The 18,294-nt window shown below is 36.6% G+C and overlaps 1 protein-coding gene across 3 annotated transcripts; it reads right to left on the reverse strand.

Moving 5' to 3' along the window:
- Positions 1 to 11,404: 11,404 nt before the first annotated feature.
- Positions 11,405 to 17,762, reverse strand: LOC102714833 (NAC domain-containing protein 75-like). 3 transcript variants are annotated; one of them, XM_015837448.1, is made up of 7 exons: positions 17,687 to 17,762; positions 16,068 to 16,196; positions 15,682 to 15,862; positions 12,907 to 13,487; positions 12,318 to 12,545; positions 11,941 to 12,033; positions 11,405 to 11,730 (listed from the first exon to the last, which is right to left on the reverse strand). In XM_015837448.1, exons 2-7 carry the CDS (start codon positions 16,179 to 16,181, stop codon positions 11,641 to 11,643), a joined length of 1,287 nt encoding a protein of 428 aa, XP_015692934.1. In that variant the 5' UTR covers positions 16,182 to 16,196; positions 17,687 to 17,762; the 3' UTR covers positions 11,405 to 11,640. The 3 variants fall into 3 exon arrangements, with proteins under 3 accessions (XP_015692934.1, XP_015692936.1, XP_015692935.1); XM_015837450.1 differs by lacking the exon at positions 11,405 to 11,730 and having other exon boundaries at positions 11,947 to 12,033; positions 12,332 to 12,545; XM_015837449.1 differs by lacking the exon at positions 11,405 to 11,730 and having other exon boundaries at positions 11,947 to 12,033; positions 12,314 to 12,545.
- Between the last annotated feature and the right edge of the window lie 532 nt (positions 17,763 to 18,294).

Here is an 18,294-nt window from a genome sequence, read left to right on the forward strand (position 1 = left end):
TAATAAATGATCCTGACATTGCAAACATACACATACGTATGATTATTTGTATATTTATTAATAAATGAACCATAATAAAAATAAATAATAATAATAATTTGAGGATTTTAATAAGACCAATATGTTAAAACCACATCTAAAATTTTGACTCAAGGGTATCTTCTTCCCCAATAAAGCAGCATCACATCCATCTTGTCTTTAACACCCTAAATTTGCTAGAGAAAAACTAATAAGATGAATACAATATCTCATCCTCTTACGAGATCTTGATGGTACCTATCCGGTATCAATGACAACAATAATGGCTAGTCTTAACTTATTTATATTCCTATAAGAATGCGCGTGAGGGTTTACGGCGAAGAAAATGCGTGTGCAGCAACAATAGAGATAAATGTAGGCCTCAAAGAAACTCAGTACAAATAGTTCCGAACATATTTCCCTAGATAACAAACTTACAAGAGATGCGTGAATCGGTGAATGAATGAATAACTGAAAATTCGTAGCAAGTTAGGGCTTTTGTTAGCAGAAGGTGGCTGCTGGGAGTTGATCGAAACTCGTGTCCAAACGTTTATCTTGGATGTGATATATAGTTTTAGCAAATACTTGATTAACGTAACAAAATAGTCTTTGGTACGTTGTATTAGAATCTAGACTAAATAGAGTGATTGTTTGGCTTTTACCTAAAAGCTAAATGGCATATTTATAAAAGAAAGATAATATATAAATAAAACTTTTATATACGTGTGTTTTAAGACAAAAATGAACGCCAATTTTTCTCCGGCTACAACGGCGGGACACATGATTCCGGCCTGTAAAAATATGTTAGTTGTACTGGCTAGCTAATACTTACCGATCGGTTGCAAGCTGCATTGAGATATTTAATCTAGGAACATGTCTGATTGGCCGGTAGTGATTAGATTATGATAATCGAAGTGGACAAGAATTGTCATCACGTTCATTCGTGGCCTTGTTAAGCAAGCTACTGGTCTCCTAATTAAGTATCTATTCTCTGCAAAATACTCCCCCCGTCGATCTATGGCTTTTAGATATATACCCAAAAGTATTCCGTCGTCTTTAATAGACACCATTAAATTCTTAGCACATATTTAACGTTAGAAATAAACATGCCATGAAAAAGCGTCCCATGCGTGTGCGTCGCGCCGTGCGCGTGTGGGTGTGTGACGTGTGTTCCTGGCCGTGTGAGTCCATGGGTCGCGTCGCGTGTGTCGCGGCAGCGACACGTCGTAGCGTCCAGTTAGCTCGGCGGTTGCTTCAGCTAGGTCGGGTCCGTCCAATAGCGTTATCGTGTGAAGGAGCGAGAGGCTCTCGACCGGATGCTGCGGACCGTGGCACGAGAAGGCCGGACATGGTGATTAGCTCCTGGCAGTCCGTGGCCTATTTGTAGCCACAGTGCTCCGTTGTTATTCTGGGTTGAGTCCATTTCATCACTCCAAAAGGCCTGTTTGGAGAGTTTCTCCCAGCTGCAGCTTCTTCCAAAAACTGCTTCTGTCATAAGCTGTCTCAAATGGTCCACAGCTTCTAGAATCTGTAGTTACAGATTCTGCAAAATGAACTAAGAATCCAGAAGCTGGAAAAGCTGGGTTTAGGAGCTTTTCTAGATTCCCAGAAGTTGGCTATCAAGCAGTTGCTTCTCAGAATCTAAAGCTCCCCAAATAGGCCCATACAGGCCATTCGAGCGGCCGGGGTGTTCGTCACCATTTATGTGTGTGTGCACTGTTCTTCTACCACATCCCTCCGGCGTGAGTGAAACAGAAAATCGAGTGTTCAATTCTAACATTTAATAATCTGTCATTAAAAAAGTCTATTCAAAATTAGGGGCGGACCTAGCCAAAAAATCAAGTGAAGGCACTTATTAGGATGGTCAGTATGCTGAAAACTTTTTTACACTTTTTTTACTTAATTACGCGTTAGTAATACATAAAGTATTAAATTTAAGTGGGGTCCTAGGACCTCACTCAGTATACTGTAGATCCGCTCATGTTGAAAATATGAGAAAATGTTAGCTATAGTTGAAATAAGTTCAGTAATGAATCCCATCACAACAAAATAATTAATAATCATGTATTTTTACGATTAAAAAATGATCAACCGAGTGTCTAAACAATCAACAAAGTCATCTATTCAAATACGAAAGGAGTAGTATATATATTTTATCAAGCATCTATGCATACATACCTCGTGTGTATTCAAATGGCCTATGCATCTATAGTGAGCTATGGATTCATCGAGTATATATGCTTCCACTCTCATTTTGTTGTTTCCTTATGCTATTCCCAATTGCAAGTTTCATTTTGTCGTTTTTAAGATGACACATCAGCTCAAGAGCTATAAGACCATCAATAAAATCACCCCTTCCGATGTGTAGTTTCATTTATTTTTTGTTGTTTCCTATGAAACTTGCATTTAATTTACCACACAAGTTATGGATTGATTGGGCGGAGAGAAGTTAAAATGAAACTAGCTATGCTCCAATGCCGGTTTCAATCAGTTTTAAAGTATTGGAAGTGGTGCACCACCAGTTTTATCTAGGTAAAAGTGATTTCATCTCTCTACTTATAAATCTCATGACATGTCATCAGTTGTGCTGATATGACTCTATACTTGTTAAAAATAAAACCAGCATTATGACTAACCTTAGTTGAACTGGTGTGAACTGATCAAGGCGGTTTTTAGCGTAAATCAATGAACTGAAAATATCGACTCATCATGAGCACCCATAAAACTTGGCCTCCTAAAAGCCCATATACAACAAAATAACCACCAGTTGGATGGTTGAGTGGTTGTGGTATAATCCCTGCGTTGCATCATGGGTTAGATTGAGATCTGTCCCTCTGCTCTGAATAAATGCATGGTCCACGTTTTACACACCGTACGTGCGAAGAACTAATCGCACGTACGCACTTACTGACGGTTTTAATTAGAATGTTGGAGGCACAGCAAATTCTCGTAGGACGTAAGAGCATCTCTAACAGGAGGCTAAAAATTAGTTCCTAAAAATCCTAGATTGGGGGCTAGCCAATAAATTTTGGGATCAAAAAACATTCCTATCTCCAAGAGTTGCCTAAAAACAGTCCTCAAAACTTTTAAATTTTCCTCATCATCAATTAATTGATGAATTCACTTATATTCTGCACCATTGAAACAAAATTTAGCATAGCTCGATTGTCTGAGATAAATTTAGTATCGTGATGGCCATAGAAGTCCCAGCATATTCTGATTTCTGAGTAATGCATCTCATGACAAATAGAATAGTAAAATGAGATTCCCAGTGCAAAGAGAAATGACATTTTCTGTTAACAATTCAACTGCCTTATATACAAACTAGAGTAGAAAGTGCCTTCTAGAATTGATAAAAAAAAGTAAGCAGATCCATTTAGAATAGCAGAATAGAACTGCCCAGCCACACTGCAGACTTCAGAAATCCCATCTTTTTCTTCACCTACATATACATACCTGCCGACAGGAGGACGTGGAGCAGCACCCGGCTGGGAGGGGGACGTTGGAGCAGAGTTGGACGGGAGGGGGACGGGGCGGCGACCGAGGAGGAGGGGTTAGCAGCTAGCCAGGCGAGGGCCGGCGGCCGACGGATGGAGGAGATGGCATCGGCGGCCAGCGGTGGGTGGAAGGTGAGGGGGAGGGGCGGTGGCCGGTGGATGGAGGTGGAGGCACCGTCGGATGGCGGGTGGAGAGGGGCATCGGCGCTCGGCGGTGGGTGGAAGGGGAGGGGGGTGGCGGCCGTTGGTGGCCGATGGATGGAGGTGGTGGGGGGGGCCGGTCCCGGCGGATGGAGGAGGAGGCGAGGGGCAGTGGGCGAGACGCCGGCGGCCGACGGGTGGAGGGGGAGGCGCCGGCGCCTAGCGGTTGGTGGAAGGGGAGGGGGGCGGCAGCCGCTAGCGATCGGCGGATGGAGGTGGAGTGGGGCGGCGGTCCCGGCGGATGGAGGAGGAGGTGAGGGGCGCGGTAGATTTTCCATGACTTTCTGGTGCGGACGCGACAAGAAAAAGCGCGAGCGAAAAAAAATGGCGCATATGTGATTGGGAACGCCAGGCCGAAACGTAAATTTGGGTCAAAAAATACTATTACTTGGGGATGCTAAAAGATTGGGACTTTTTTTGCCAGCTGTTGGAGCGTATCTTTTTCCTTTAATACCAATATTTAATTTTTGGGATCATATTAACCTCTTGTTGGAGATGCTCTAATTAATCTCTCTGTCTCATTGTGTAAATGCATATTTTACTCAGCAAAAAGAATTAATTAGTTGATGGAGCAAACATGTATGATGAAAACTACGTGAGATTACGATACTTAATCTATTAATTAAGGGTTTAAAACACTGGTCCCTAAGGTTACTACTACTTATTAGTAAGGGCTAAGTACAATTTAACCATTTCAACTATCGTGAAAGTACGATTTTCATATCTAAACTATGATATCAGAGAATATTCGTATGAAGGTGCTATCGAGAGTAAGCAGTTGACTATAAGATAAGGTGAATGAAAAAAAATAAAAAAAGAAGTACTCTATACACATAATACAAAGACGAGGGGAGTAAATAGGAGATGATAATTATAGTGAACCTTATGAATAATTTATTATATGTATTAACTCTAATATAAACTTATAGCAAATTAACTTTATGGTTTATCATGTCGTTATCAATAGTATCGTGTCATCAAAACATACTTAAGTGGACAATGAGCATGTGCTATCCATGCAAAATTTTACTTCATAGTTTCATATGCTAATATATATATATCACTTAAATATTACATCCAAGTAATTAATATAAGTTGATTAGATACGTGGAGTTAGAACGAATTACTCTCAATATAGGTGTGTGCACTGTTTTTTTCCACCTCCGTCTGGCGTGAGTGAAAGAGAGAATCGGGGCTCAAATCTAACATTAATAATTTGTCTTATTAAAAAGTCTACTGAAAATCGGGGGCGGACCTAAAAAAAATCAAGTGGAGGCAACTTATTAGGATGGTCAATATATTAAAAATCTTTTTACTTAATTACACATTATTAATATACTAAGTATTAAATTTGACTCAGTATACTGTAGATTCGCTCATGTTGAAAATATGTGAAAATGTTAGTTATAGTTGAAATAAATTTAGTAACGAATCCGATCACAACAAAAAAAATTAATAATCATGTATTTTTACGATAAAACAAATGATCAAACGAGTGTCTAAACGATCAACGAGGTCATCTATTAAAATACGAAAGAAATAGTATATATACTTTATCGAGCATCTATGCATACATACCTCGTATGCTATGTATTCAAAGGACCTATGCATCTATGGTGAGCTATGAATTCATCGAGTATATATGCTTTTCACTCTCATTTTGTTGTTTCCTTGGGCTATTCCCAATGTCAAGTTTTATTTTGTCGTTTTCAAGATGCCACATCAGCTCAAAGTGCTATGAGACCATCAATGAAATCACCCCTTTCCAATGTGTAGTTTCATTTTTTGTTATTTCTTATGAAAATTTGCATTTAATTTACCATACATGAATTATGGATGGATTGGGTGGAGAGAAGTTGAAATGAAACTGGTTGTGCTTCAATGCCGGTTTCAATCAGTTTTAAAGTGTTGGAAATGGTGCACCACCCGTTTCTTCTAGGTAAAAGTGATTTCATCTCTCTACTCATAAATCTTATAGCATATCACCAGTTTTGCTGATATGACATCATATTTATTAAAAAATAAAACCAGCGTTATAAGCAACCTTAGTTGAACTGGTGTGAACTGACTGAACTAGGGGGTTTTTAGCATAAATCAATGAATTGAAAATATCAAGGACTCGTCGTGAAAGCCCATATAGAATAAAATACCCACCAGTTGTATGGTTGAGTAGTTGTACTGTATATGGTCCCATTATATACCGCCTTTGCTTTTATTTACCACCGGTAATTAATTATATATGTTTGATTGTTTGTCTTATTTAAAACCACGTGAATCCAACTTTTACACACATATTAAACTTGCTCCGAAGCCAGCTGACTGCAACAACTATGAGGCGAAAACTTAGCACGGCCATGGCCTTGCTCTACCTTTAGTTACTGGTGCAAATGCTATCAAGCATTCTTTCCCTTGACAACTAATTCATGATATTATTCTCTATGGATTATTGTGGGCTTGCAATTTCCATCCGAACCATAGTTTTGAGAGTTTGGCATCTCCATAAGATCGAGAGATCAGAGAGAGTTAGAAACAGAGGAGGTTAAGAGGAAGAGGGAGATGAGTAGACGGTACCTGTCAATGGAATTAATCAACTGTGGCTCAACAATTATTCAATGTAATTAATTACTGTCAAGCTGGATGAACCACGCATGCACGTGAGGCACACACACCCTTATTTTTGAGCGGATATTGCCACTTTGCCAGTATTATATTCAGGTTCAACGTGCACTAATTAATTGATGCTAATCATTGCAGGAAATCAAATTAATAGTCTTAGTCTGCAATGAAGATATCAAGTTCGATCTGATTGGATTTCTAAACAATATAATTCTCTTGAGCAGTGAGTCCACCCAATAACTAATTCAGATTTTTTTTTTGGCACAGAGAACGGAGGATATATCGATAAATTAACGGCCGAATGAGCGCACCGTGTTAAGTTATTAAGTAACTGTCTAATTCGATATATATATATATATTATAGTCCACATGTGATCCATGCGTCAACTTTTGATGATTCAGCCGTACGTACCACAGGTTGCTAGCACAACCTATCAGCCTCGTCATTTCACTTCTCGTTATACAGTGCCAGTGGCAGACACAACTTTATTTTATGAGCGAAGATATTAGATGAATACAACTAAATACAACATAAATCGTATATTGTATAATAAAAACAAAACATAATCAAAGTAAAAAAATTCATCCGAGATAGTAAATCTCAATTGAAAACAAAGCAAGCAATAATCTTTGCACAATATGTAATTCATTAAATAGAAAGATAATGGTAAACCTACCAATTAAAAAAAGTTTAATTTACGAAACATGAGTAATAGTATAATAATCAATAATCTTTAAAAAATTAGATTAGTATATGAGAAGACATATACCGCTAATAAATCACTAAGCATGTTCAGATATAGTAGGAGAACAATATCTATGTTCTTTAGGAGGGTTGAGCAAATCTATTCTCTGGTCATCTATGGCTTGAAACCTCTTCTTATCTTTACTATAATCAAGTTCTTAAAAATTAATTTTTATTATATCATAATTGAGAAGGGTCTTTCAAAACATATTAATGTAACTGATAAAAGCACGGGTAATTTTATAAGATGATATATGAAAATATGTACTTATGTTTTAATTATTTTTAAGGGCAAACTACTAATATCATCATAAGTTTTGAAATTATCGATAGTAGGATGGTTGTGGAGGTGTGAAGCGACGTGGATTGTAGCTGGGTCGGGCGATCCACCCTGCCCAATGGGTGGGTCCGTCCATGTGCTTATGTTTATAAACCAAAATTTAAATTTTCAACCTGAAATTTAAAGTTGATTTTGAAATTTTTTCATCGTAGTTTATTTTGCATCATTCACTTTTGGATGAGCAAGAACACGTATATAAAAGTTTTATTCATAATTTTTTTTTTAACTTCTAGAAGCCAAACAATGATGACCTATATTGTTAGCAACCCAATTCACCAATCTCTTAGTACGTAGAAGAGGATCAAAGAAAGGGAACTAACAACATACATGTTCCAAAGAATACCATAAGCTTCTAGAACTAGCTAATGTACAGGAGAGAGATCGACACGGTTCAAGCTCAAATGAGGTTGCTGCCGATGGCCTCTCTATTTCCTTCCCTCTCCTAACAGTGCTGTCCTTTTGCTTATGTATTATGTATGTTGGACCTGGTTGAGAAACCTTGGGTCTTGGGCTGTGTCATGGGCTGGGCCCAGCGCTTGCCAAGAAGCATAGTGGGTTCTTAGCATATATCAGCGGTGTATCGTGAAAATATGGACTAACTGCAGGTCTAATATCTAGCACCTAAAAAAAACTAATGACAATATCAATCAATATATTACTTATATCACAAAGTATAGCAGCATAACAAGAATTGTACCGGTTATATAACTATCACTTGAAAAGCTATATTCTTTTAACATTCTTTGAAATAACATTTTCAATGATATATTCATAATCAATCTTCTCCAGCATTGCGAAAACACTCATATCGCTTCAAAAAAAATTTAGAATTTTGATCGGGCCTTTATTTTCTTGTGGAATAAAATCTTGAAGAACTAAACTATTATATATATATACTTAGTGCAGAAGACAACTTAGGCTGATTTCTAATTAAAAAAACCTAAAATTATTATATATACTTAATATATTTTGTAAATCTTGGGGCACATTTTTTGGGCCCTGTTCGGTAGCCAGCCCACACGGACCAGGGACGCCCCTGCATATATGTATTCTTGATATATAAGTTTCTAAAATACTATGGAAGTACCGCACATATCATTCTGGATGCATCATACCATTAGCATAATTAACCGGAGCGTCAACAAGTTATATATAGAAGTTAATTGAGATTACCAAACCCGGCTAATTTTTTTAACCATCAATCAACCCCCTTATTAGATAACACCAGAACACACGATATATATTAACCAGGTTCAGTCAAAACCTACGTCCCCAAGACTCTTGACTTGTTACTGATTCTCCCAAATTAACATGGCACAGTTAGCTTCTATATTTAATACAGGATCTACTTTGTATCACTAATTATGTTTTATCTTGCTTTAACATTTTGCCAGTGATACGCTCAGCTTAAGATGCATCGATATATCTCTATGAACTTTTATGTTTTCCATTCCTCTTAATTCTGAAATGACCGTGGCATGATCATTCTTGTAGTAGCCTGAAAATTCTTGGTTTTTGCTCCTGCCATGTTAACCACGTACGCATCTAGCATAGCAGTCGCATCAAACAACTTCATGTATCTGCTTTGAGAACCATAAGTGAGGCCTTAGTTTATGTTTCAAAATTTTTTTTCAAAAATATCACATCAAATCTTTGAACACCTAAATAAAGATAAATCAAAAAACTAATTGCACAGTTACGGAAGAAATCTTAAGACGAATCTTTTGAGCCTAATTAGAAAGTGATTAGCCATAAGTGCTACAGTAACCAACATATGCTAATGATAGATTAATTAGGCTCAAAAAATTCGTCTCGCGGTTTCCAGCCGGAATCTGAAATTTGTTTTGTAATTAGACTACGTTTAATACTTCAAATATATATTCGAAAACTTGATGTGATGTTTTTGTAAATTTTTTTTGCAAACTAAATACCACCTGAATTGAAACAAGGCCTCAGCTAGGCATGGAGCAAATTTCAGAATTACCCTGAAAACGATCAGTAGGAAGTTGAAGACAACATGGGTTCGTTTGTCCGAGCAGTTAGGGTGAAAACTTTCCTTCCCTTTCCGTAAGCACCTTTTCTAACTTCTAAACATTGTATTTTTTATTTAAAAAATCTATCTAAAAGTTGTTTAAAAATATGTTAATTATTCTTCAAGTTTACGACAACATGTCTTTAAAATGGCTAGCATTCTTCCCAGGCCCAAAGAGCAACCCAAAGCACCCTAACAAAATGCTCCATGAATCTACCGAAGAAACAATCGAAGGCTGCTTTCTGGACAGCGGTTTGGAGTTTGTCAAATAGCTGCACGAAACGGCAAGTATGATTGGCTTATGATTAATTAAATATTAGTTATTAAATAGTTAAAAAATATATATCTATATTTTTAAAGTGACTTTATATATAAAGTTTTCACGCGAAACATATAGTACAGCAATTTGAAAACAATGCTAATGGAAACTGAGTAGCTATCCATAAAAGCTAATAAAATGGCCCGAAAGACTTCAAAACACTGTCGGACACGAACACACTTGTTTGGGTTTTTCAGGTAAAAAGCCAAATAGCATATTTGCAAACTAAAAATAATTTATGAATAAAACTTTTATATACGTATTCTTAGCGATTAAAAAACAATGCTACAAAATAAACTTCGATGAAAAACCTCTAAGTCAACTTCAAATTTAAGATTGAAAATTTAAATTTTGGATTATAAATATAAGTATGAACAAAAATATAAGATCTTAGGCTAATAAGAAGATCGATTAACACTCTAGACCACGTCCAAACAGTTAAATTACTAACAATAAGTAGTATTATACCCATGTTAATGCAATGGCTCAATATAATAGTAAAAATAAGATATCAAAACATCTTTCAAATGCAATCATATGGACCAAACATTTGAAGTTGTTTGTCTATCAAATATATGTTAATATGATTATTATTTTAAACAGACTCTAGCAAAATAGCAGCAAATCACCCATTAATAGTGACTATTCTAATTTGCGTATTCAATATAGGTTGGCATGCATTGCAATTACGAGTTTTTCAAGGTTGAACTGTAATTCCAGACCTATAAGATCAAGTTCACACATTACAAGGATAATTTTAATTAAATAATTTATTTACCTTATCTAAAATTAACACAAAATTTAAACTCGATAAGGCTAAATTTAATACAAGTTAATTTATACAAACATGTTTTACCTCCAATACAAACGTCATGTTTTCTTATAATAAATGAAAATTTATTGACGTCTGAATATTTCAAATGAACAAAATAATTGTGTAATTTTGAAATAACACGTAATTGAAAGTCTAGATTTTTTATGAGTTTAAAATCAAATTTCATTCTGTCTCTTATATTACATAAAAGATATTTAAATCAAATACTAAGTGATCACATAATACATAGCAAATATTTTTCACACGATTCTTTCAGTTTAAAAATATATGAAAACTTTTAACTAAGTGAAATTACTAATTATATTGTCATTGGTTGTGCTTCCATTTATTATTATTAGGAAGTACACTCATATTTTAATGATTAAGAAAATATTTTACAATGATGCATTATTTGATAGATCAAAAAATTTAATTATTTCATGTAAAAGTTGTGTTAACAAAATATTTCTAGCCCCAAATACGCATTCCTATTTATATCTACCCTACAGTGCACTAACATATTTTACTCATTATACAACTTTCATTCATTATTTATTCAATTTCTAACAACTAAAATTATCTTTGTAGATCAAATAGCTAGGATCCACATCTCCTTGTGTAGACTTTTCTTATATCAGAGATTTCCTAAAATAGAAATTATCTTAGAAATTATAGAGTTTCGATGTTAAAATTATATTTCTAATTAGAAATAAGACAACTACTTTCTATATATTACACTTTATATAAAGACAAATATATAATTCTTTAACTATTAGTTCTCTACAAATATGCAATGTATACCATTAAAATCAAAGTTCAACCTCTAATATATAATTTTATTGATGTTAGTTCCGTACAATTACAAACAAGAAACATACACACAGCAAAGTCATTCCCAATAAGAACAAACAATACTACTCCCAAGGGGTCTAAGAGCGTAAGAAACAGATTAGGCACTATCTGAATCTGCTGAAGATGTTATAACAAGAATCTGCTGTATATTCAACACTACTAAACATTTACCAGCAAAGTTCATCTACTGCGGATCTAGTAGGATGCTATCCATGTTGACCTTGGTAGTCAGGATTGTCAGGAGGCCAGCGTTGGTGAGGGGAATCCACCTTCTGGAGTTGATGAATTGAAGGTTTCTGCATGCCATGAATGAAACAAGTCAAATACTGAATTTAAACTTCGAATTTCTAAACGAAGTGTCACGATGTTGAATGATTAATGGTAAAACAACATAATCTCAATGGAAACAGAGCAGTGGTGTATAGTGTACTAAAGTTTTCACAAGAACTGGAAGCAGTGTTAAAAGTTTAAGCAACTTTTCAAGAGTATATAGGTAATAAACATACTCCTTTTGTGATTTCTTTCTGGCAGGCCGTTATCAGTTCTTCCAAGTGAGCAGACCTTTGGCCAAGTTTTTGCTGAAGATCATTCTGCGTCTCCTATTATTCATGTTGAAATGGAATAACAGAATCATTTTATATTTACATAAATATACAAATGGAAGATAATACTAGTGATTTAGCTATACGAAATAAATCTGATCCTGAAACATTCCATTTCTACTAGTATGCAAGGAATGGGCAATGTAACCTAATTAACACATTATTCTTTTGAGTAGTCCTGCTTTTCTGGAAAGCAATGTAGCAGGGATTGAGGTAGTTTCACATGGAAATTAAGATGTTCAATTTCTGCAAATGGGGAACACATGGAGTGAATTACCTACATGAAAATGTTCACCTTGGAATAGCATCACAGGAGAACGAAACTGGTTGTCGATGACACGTGGAACCACTGGGGTGTGCTGCACTAAAGGCGATGCCACGGTGGATCCCGAGCTCGTCAGGTCACTGGTAGAGAAGGAAGTGGGCACTGAAGCTGCGTCCAAATGGAAGCTGCCATGGCTGTCACGCTGCTCTCCACCCCGATCAACTCTCACTTGGGTTACAACGTCCTGCAATGCCATGTGTGTAGAAGTATACTCATGCGAGTGATTTACAAAGTTTTTGTGCACCACTTGTAAATTACTCTCTCATATTTTTTTTAGTTACCGCCGTCGACTTTTTTATTTACATTTGATCATTTGTTTTATTCAAATATCCAAAATTATAAATCATATTTAAAGTTACTTTAGTACTAAATCAAATCATAACAAAATAATAAATAGTTATATAAAATTTTAAATAAAACGAATGGTTAAACGTTAATCTAAAAGTCAATGGCATCGACTTAAAAAATGGAGGAAGTAATAAAGATGAATGCAGCTGGAACTATTTTCAGCAAACTGTTGGATGAATCGAAGCTTGCTAAATTACCTCATGCAATCTCTTCCTGGTAGGCACAGAGACGAATCGGCCATCACCCTGCTTCGGCTTCGGCACCTGCTGCTTCTGCTGCTGTCTCAGTACATCCATGGCAGCAGCACCTGAGCTGGCCACACATCCATGGAGCCCATCTCGTATCGCCGCCGGCGCCTCCGGCTCTGCTGCTGACGTTGCTGCTGCGGTGGCGCTCCGAGCCTGCGTCTGGTAGAAGACCTTGGAGACGATGAGCTCGCCTTCTCTCTCGTCCTCCAGCTCGCCGAGGTGGTACTGGTGCATCACCCAGTTGGTCTTCTCCGACTTGCGCTTCTTGCCGAAGTTGGTGTAGAGCACCAGGATCTTCTTGCACCCCCTGGGCTGGCCTCGCACCATGATCGCCCGCGTCTTGCCGGTCTTGTGCCACCGTGTCTCTGCGGCGGCGACGCTGCTGCTGCTCTTATTGGCCTGCAGTCGGTCGGCGGCGTCAGGCTGATCGGCGCCGGCGGCCAGGACCTTCCTCCGCTTCCTCGTGCCGGTGGTGTAGGCCTTGGCTGACCGGTGGAAGAAGTGCTTGCTCAGGCCATCCCTCGTCACACCTATTTTGGTTAATGGTCATCAACCATAAAAGTTATTTGAGAACTCCGGTTATCATCCCAAAATAAGTTTGTTTTTGAGTTTTTATACAATGTTTGATTATTCGTCCTATTTAAAATTTTTCTAGGATTATTTTTTTGTTATCAGATGATAAACATAAATAGTACTTTATGTATAACTAATTTTTTAAGTTTTTCTAGAAATTTTTAAATAAGACGGATGGTCAAATGTATGTTGGACATAGAAATCGAAAAATAAAGTTTTTTGGGGTCAGAGATAGTACTGTTTTTGACATCAGCAAGTCCTTCCATATGCAATTTTTATTGATAATTTCAATTGTAAAACATCCATATATAAACCTTTATGAATTATAATTTTATGAGAATACTTTTCACCTCAAATCAACACTTTTGACTTTTTCGTGTTTTCAGCCCGAGTAATTAAAAAGATATTGATGTTTAAAAGATTTTGAAGTTGGACTGGAGATCGACCTTGATAATTTTGGTGTAAACTCTAGCTATTATATACACCGGCTGGTTTCCTTTTTGGTGGTAGATATTCATGTCTTAGTATTATTTAGTTTGTTTATTATTTTTTATTGTTAAAAGTAGTTTAAGTATTACTTATAAATTTTTATATTTGTACTAAATTTTTGAATAAGATGAGTGGTCAAATATTATAAATAAAAAGTCAAAATCCCATATAATGTGGGACGGAGGGAGTATTTGGAAATTGATAAGCACAAATTTGTACTTTTTTTTCATGCATTCAATCCAAGATTTAGAAAGATATTGATTTTCAAGAGTTTACGAAATTGGACTTAAACTAGGTAAGATTGTTGTCAACTCCAGCTACTACAGTGGCTTCCTCTATGATGATAGATATTCATGTCTACTGGCTCCTTCCAATAGTGGCTAAAGCCTAATTAGATAATTTAAATTGAGAAAAGACTACAGCCTCACTAGCTGCTACCTCCATTCTAAAATATTAGAATAAGATCAGTTTTGCCTATTCTAACTTATCCTTAAAAAGCTTATTTCTAAGTAATTATCGCATTGAAGCCTATGAACGCAATAAATATATGTATTAGAAACAGATAAAATATAGCATATAATTATATTAATATTTGCTAAGTTGGAGGACATTTAAGCATTTTATCTTTTGTACTGTTATGTGTGTGATAAGTAAAAAATAAAGTTATTTGGGACAGAGAGAAGAAGCACGTAAAAACTAAAAGCTGTCTAGGCACAAATCTTGCATAGACAGATAGTATCTTTGTGCACAGCAAGAAAAATTTAGACAGCCTAAGGGGACCTCCCTTGTTTCATAAGTACAATCCAATTAGGTACAACAGAATAAAAAATAATTTATAAATTTGACTGGTAGTGGTAGATGAATGTCGCATCCTAGCTGTTTCATCAATAGCCACGATGTTACTAAATAAAACCGGTGAAATATTGAAAAACCTTGATGAAAATTGGGTTTTTGTTTGAAATTTTTTCACTTAGCCAGTTTATCGAATGGATTCTAGATGCAGACAGGCTCGACAAACTTGTAACAGTCAAAAGAAAGTCGAGATATAGTAGCTACAGCAAATTTTAACAGGCTCGATAACCGATCCAGTCATTATTGTTTCATTTTGATACCTACGTGTTGAACCATGCTGCCTCTATCCCAGGAGAGAATTCTTCATGAGAAATAACAGTCGAGCAATACATACTACAGTAAGCACCTACATTTTAATTGATCTCATTGATAAGGTCGGTCAAATGACAAAGGGTGTGTTCATCTCTATTTTTTAGCCTGATGCTTAACGATTCTAAATCACAAACCGACTTACACAATATAGCTCTTTATTAATTGATTAATTAATTAATTAATATCCAAAAGCTTCTTTCAATAGCTAACCTATGCATTGATCTAACTAATCAACTTTCTTTTGACTTCTGTCACCGACATAAATCAGAACACATGTAGCAAGTAAATTTCCTTTTGGATTACTCCATGCCGACATAACATTTTTACAGCTAGCCAGCCTAGCCTGCCATGCAGCTTCCAGCACGTACGTGCTTGCACACTACGGTAGTGAAATTCAGTTTGACTTTGATATCCTAAAAGAACGAATTAATAAATAATATCCAGCACACACTCTGAGAAGATGAGGTCGATCGATCGATCGAGGTATTGTATTCTCACCTGGGAGGTTCTCAGGATGGGTGTAGCAAATGCCTTCTTCTCCATGAATGGTGTGTATGAACTCGTCGATGAGAGGGTGCGCCCCTGAGCCGCCATCCTTCACCTTCGACTCCAGGTGCTCGATCAGCTCCTGGTCCGTCGGATCGAACCTGACGCCGGCCGGCAAACCGGCCATGTCGAACTGCATGCAAAGAGACATTATATTCAGAGCATATAAGTCCATGAAACTATTAACATCAGATCCAAGAGAGGACGAACAATATCCGTCATTGCATATGAACAGAAATTGATCGTCCCAGTTCAATTTTACATGTGTAGGTTTGCTAATCAATAAATTGTTTGTGTAATGGATGCATGCATATTGTGTGATGTGTGTGTATACCAACCGGCTTGTGGCGGTCAGCTGGCTCGTGGCCGCAGCTGGGGCAGCGCCGTGACGCCGCGGTGGTCGGCCGGCGGTCGTCGTGCTCCGTCCCGATGCTTACGGAGACGCTGCTCATTCTTGCTTTGATTCCCTGCGGCCATTTCGTACGTGCATCGTGTACGTGTTAGTAAGGAACATGGCACCGTTCAAGAACGCAAGCAAGAAGAGCACTGATAGATCAAACAGATCGATCAAGGCATGCATTACTGGGTGTACAGTGCCTGACAACCACATCAACTGTGCGATGGACAGGAGAAACATATATCTCAATCTTTTCGTTTCTGCTTATATTTATAAGTTAAAATTTAAAATTTAAATTTAAAATTTAAAGTTAATTTTAGTGTTTATTACCGAAGTTTATGTTTTGAATATCACTGAGAATACGTATATAAAAATTTTATTTACAAATTATTTTTGGTTTGTAAATATATCGTCTGATTAAAAAAATCAAATTATTTTAATACCTCCCTCCGAGCACATGAATTTCATAGGAAGTTCATGCATAGATACATATATTTAATATTTATATGGTGCTTTTGTTTGGATCGATTATTTCAATTAGTCTAAAAGTTGAGAAAATTCTCATGTTTCCAAGAATGCCTAATTTATTTTTTGAGAACAAGAATGCCTAATTTATAGCTTGACATCTACACAAAAGAAATCATTTTTGTTTTTCGGAAACAAGAGAAATCATTAGAGAAAAGGCTAGCCAGATCAGGTTTTGAGTAGGCTTGCCCACTTGTATGCCTACAGCCAGTTGCCCAATTGCAAGCAAGGATCAATTTTTCAGTGTTTTTTTTTCATAAAGATATTCTCCCTTGCTCGGTAAGAAACTATTTTGGCTGTAAAATTCAAACAACCCACCAAGGAAATTTTATTTAAATTTCATGGATAGACCCAATTAACTTTTCTGATCTGAAATTCTCGAATTTCGAATTTTCGTTTGTGTTGATCAGTGCCCCAGATTAATACAGCATTATTTATTACCAAGACAAGAACCCTGCAACTAATTAATGTCCATCGTGTACATTTCTCATCAAGCCCTATATACAAATCATAAGACAGTCACATATATGACGTGCCAAAAAAATGGCTTGAATTAATCAAGTAGCAAAAGAAAGCTAAGACCTATGCACAAAATTCGTGACTAGTGGACCAGCTCACTGCATGCCTTAATTTGGGCATGGCCGCTGTCTAGCTCATTGTTATAATTAAGTAACACCTGATCTGATATATTGCTTCTCAAGCAAGCAACATGATTGTTTTTTTAAATAAAAACTTTAATTATTAAGCACACATATGCAGAGATTTTTTTAAAAAAAAAAGAAAAAAAAGAAAAAGAAGAAAAGGAAACAGAGGGCAAAGGGGGAAGAGATGCTGCTGATCGATGATCAGCAAGATCCTGGGTGTTTAAGGAGTGTGTCAATCTCTTAATTCTCAAATCTTAGAATTCAGCGATGCGATTTCAAATACATATGTATACATATATACGTCGTAACATCGACCGAGACGTGGATGCAAATAGCAACAGGATCCAAAAAGAAGAAGAAGAAGAAATGAAGAACTGAAAAAGTTCAGTACCTGGCAAGCTCGATCGATCTGATGTACAGAAATTGGGAGGGCTTGTTTGTTTGGCAATGGAGAATCGAGAGCCGGAGAAGCAGCAGCAGTAGTACTCACGTTAATTATAAACGAGACAGAGAGAGAGAGACGCGGTTTCCTGAATTGGCAAGGGGGGTGGGGGGGGGGGGGTATGGGTGAGGTTCCTTGCAAGCCAAGCCAACACCAGGGGGTGGGCCCCACTCGAGCAGCCGAGGCTTCCGCAGCAAGCAGCTTCAGTGGGCCCACGTCACCACGCCAACATGACGTTGTTAACTTTTAGTCTAGACATTCGTTTTATTTAAAATATATATATAATTATTAATTATTTTATTATAATATGATTTATTATTATAGAAACTTTAAGTATGCATTATAATTTTGCATATTTGAATATAAATTTTGAATAAGATGAATGGTCAAATGTAATTCTAAAAGTCAATGGCATGCGTTAAAAATATGGAGCGAGTATACGTCAAATTTCTGCGCGTTCGCACGTATTGTATGCAGGAGTACGTATGTATGTACTTGTTTCCTCCGTTTTCAAATACATAACTATTTCCTATGTTCATGGTATATTATATTATTCT

The sequence above is a fragment of the Oryza brachyantha genome, chromosome 5 (genome assembly GCF_000231095.2).
Source record: "Oryza brachyantha chromosome 5, ObraRS2, whole genome shotgun sequence".
Classification (NCBI taxonomy): Eukaryota; Viridiplantae; Streptophyta; class Magnoliopsida; order Poales; family Poaceae; genus Oryza; species Oryza brachyantha.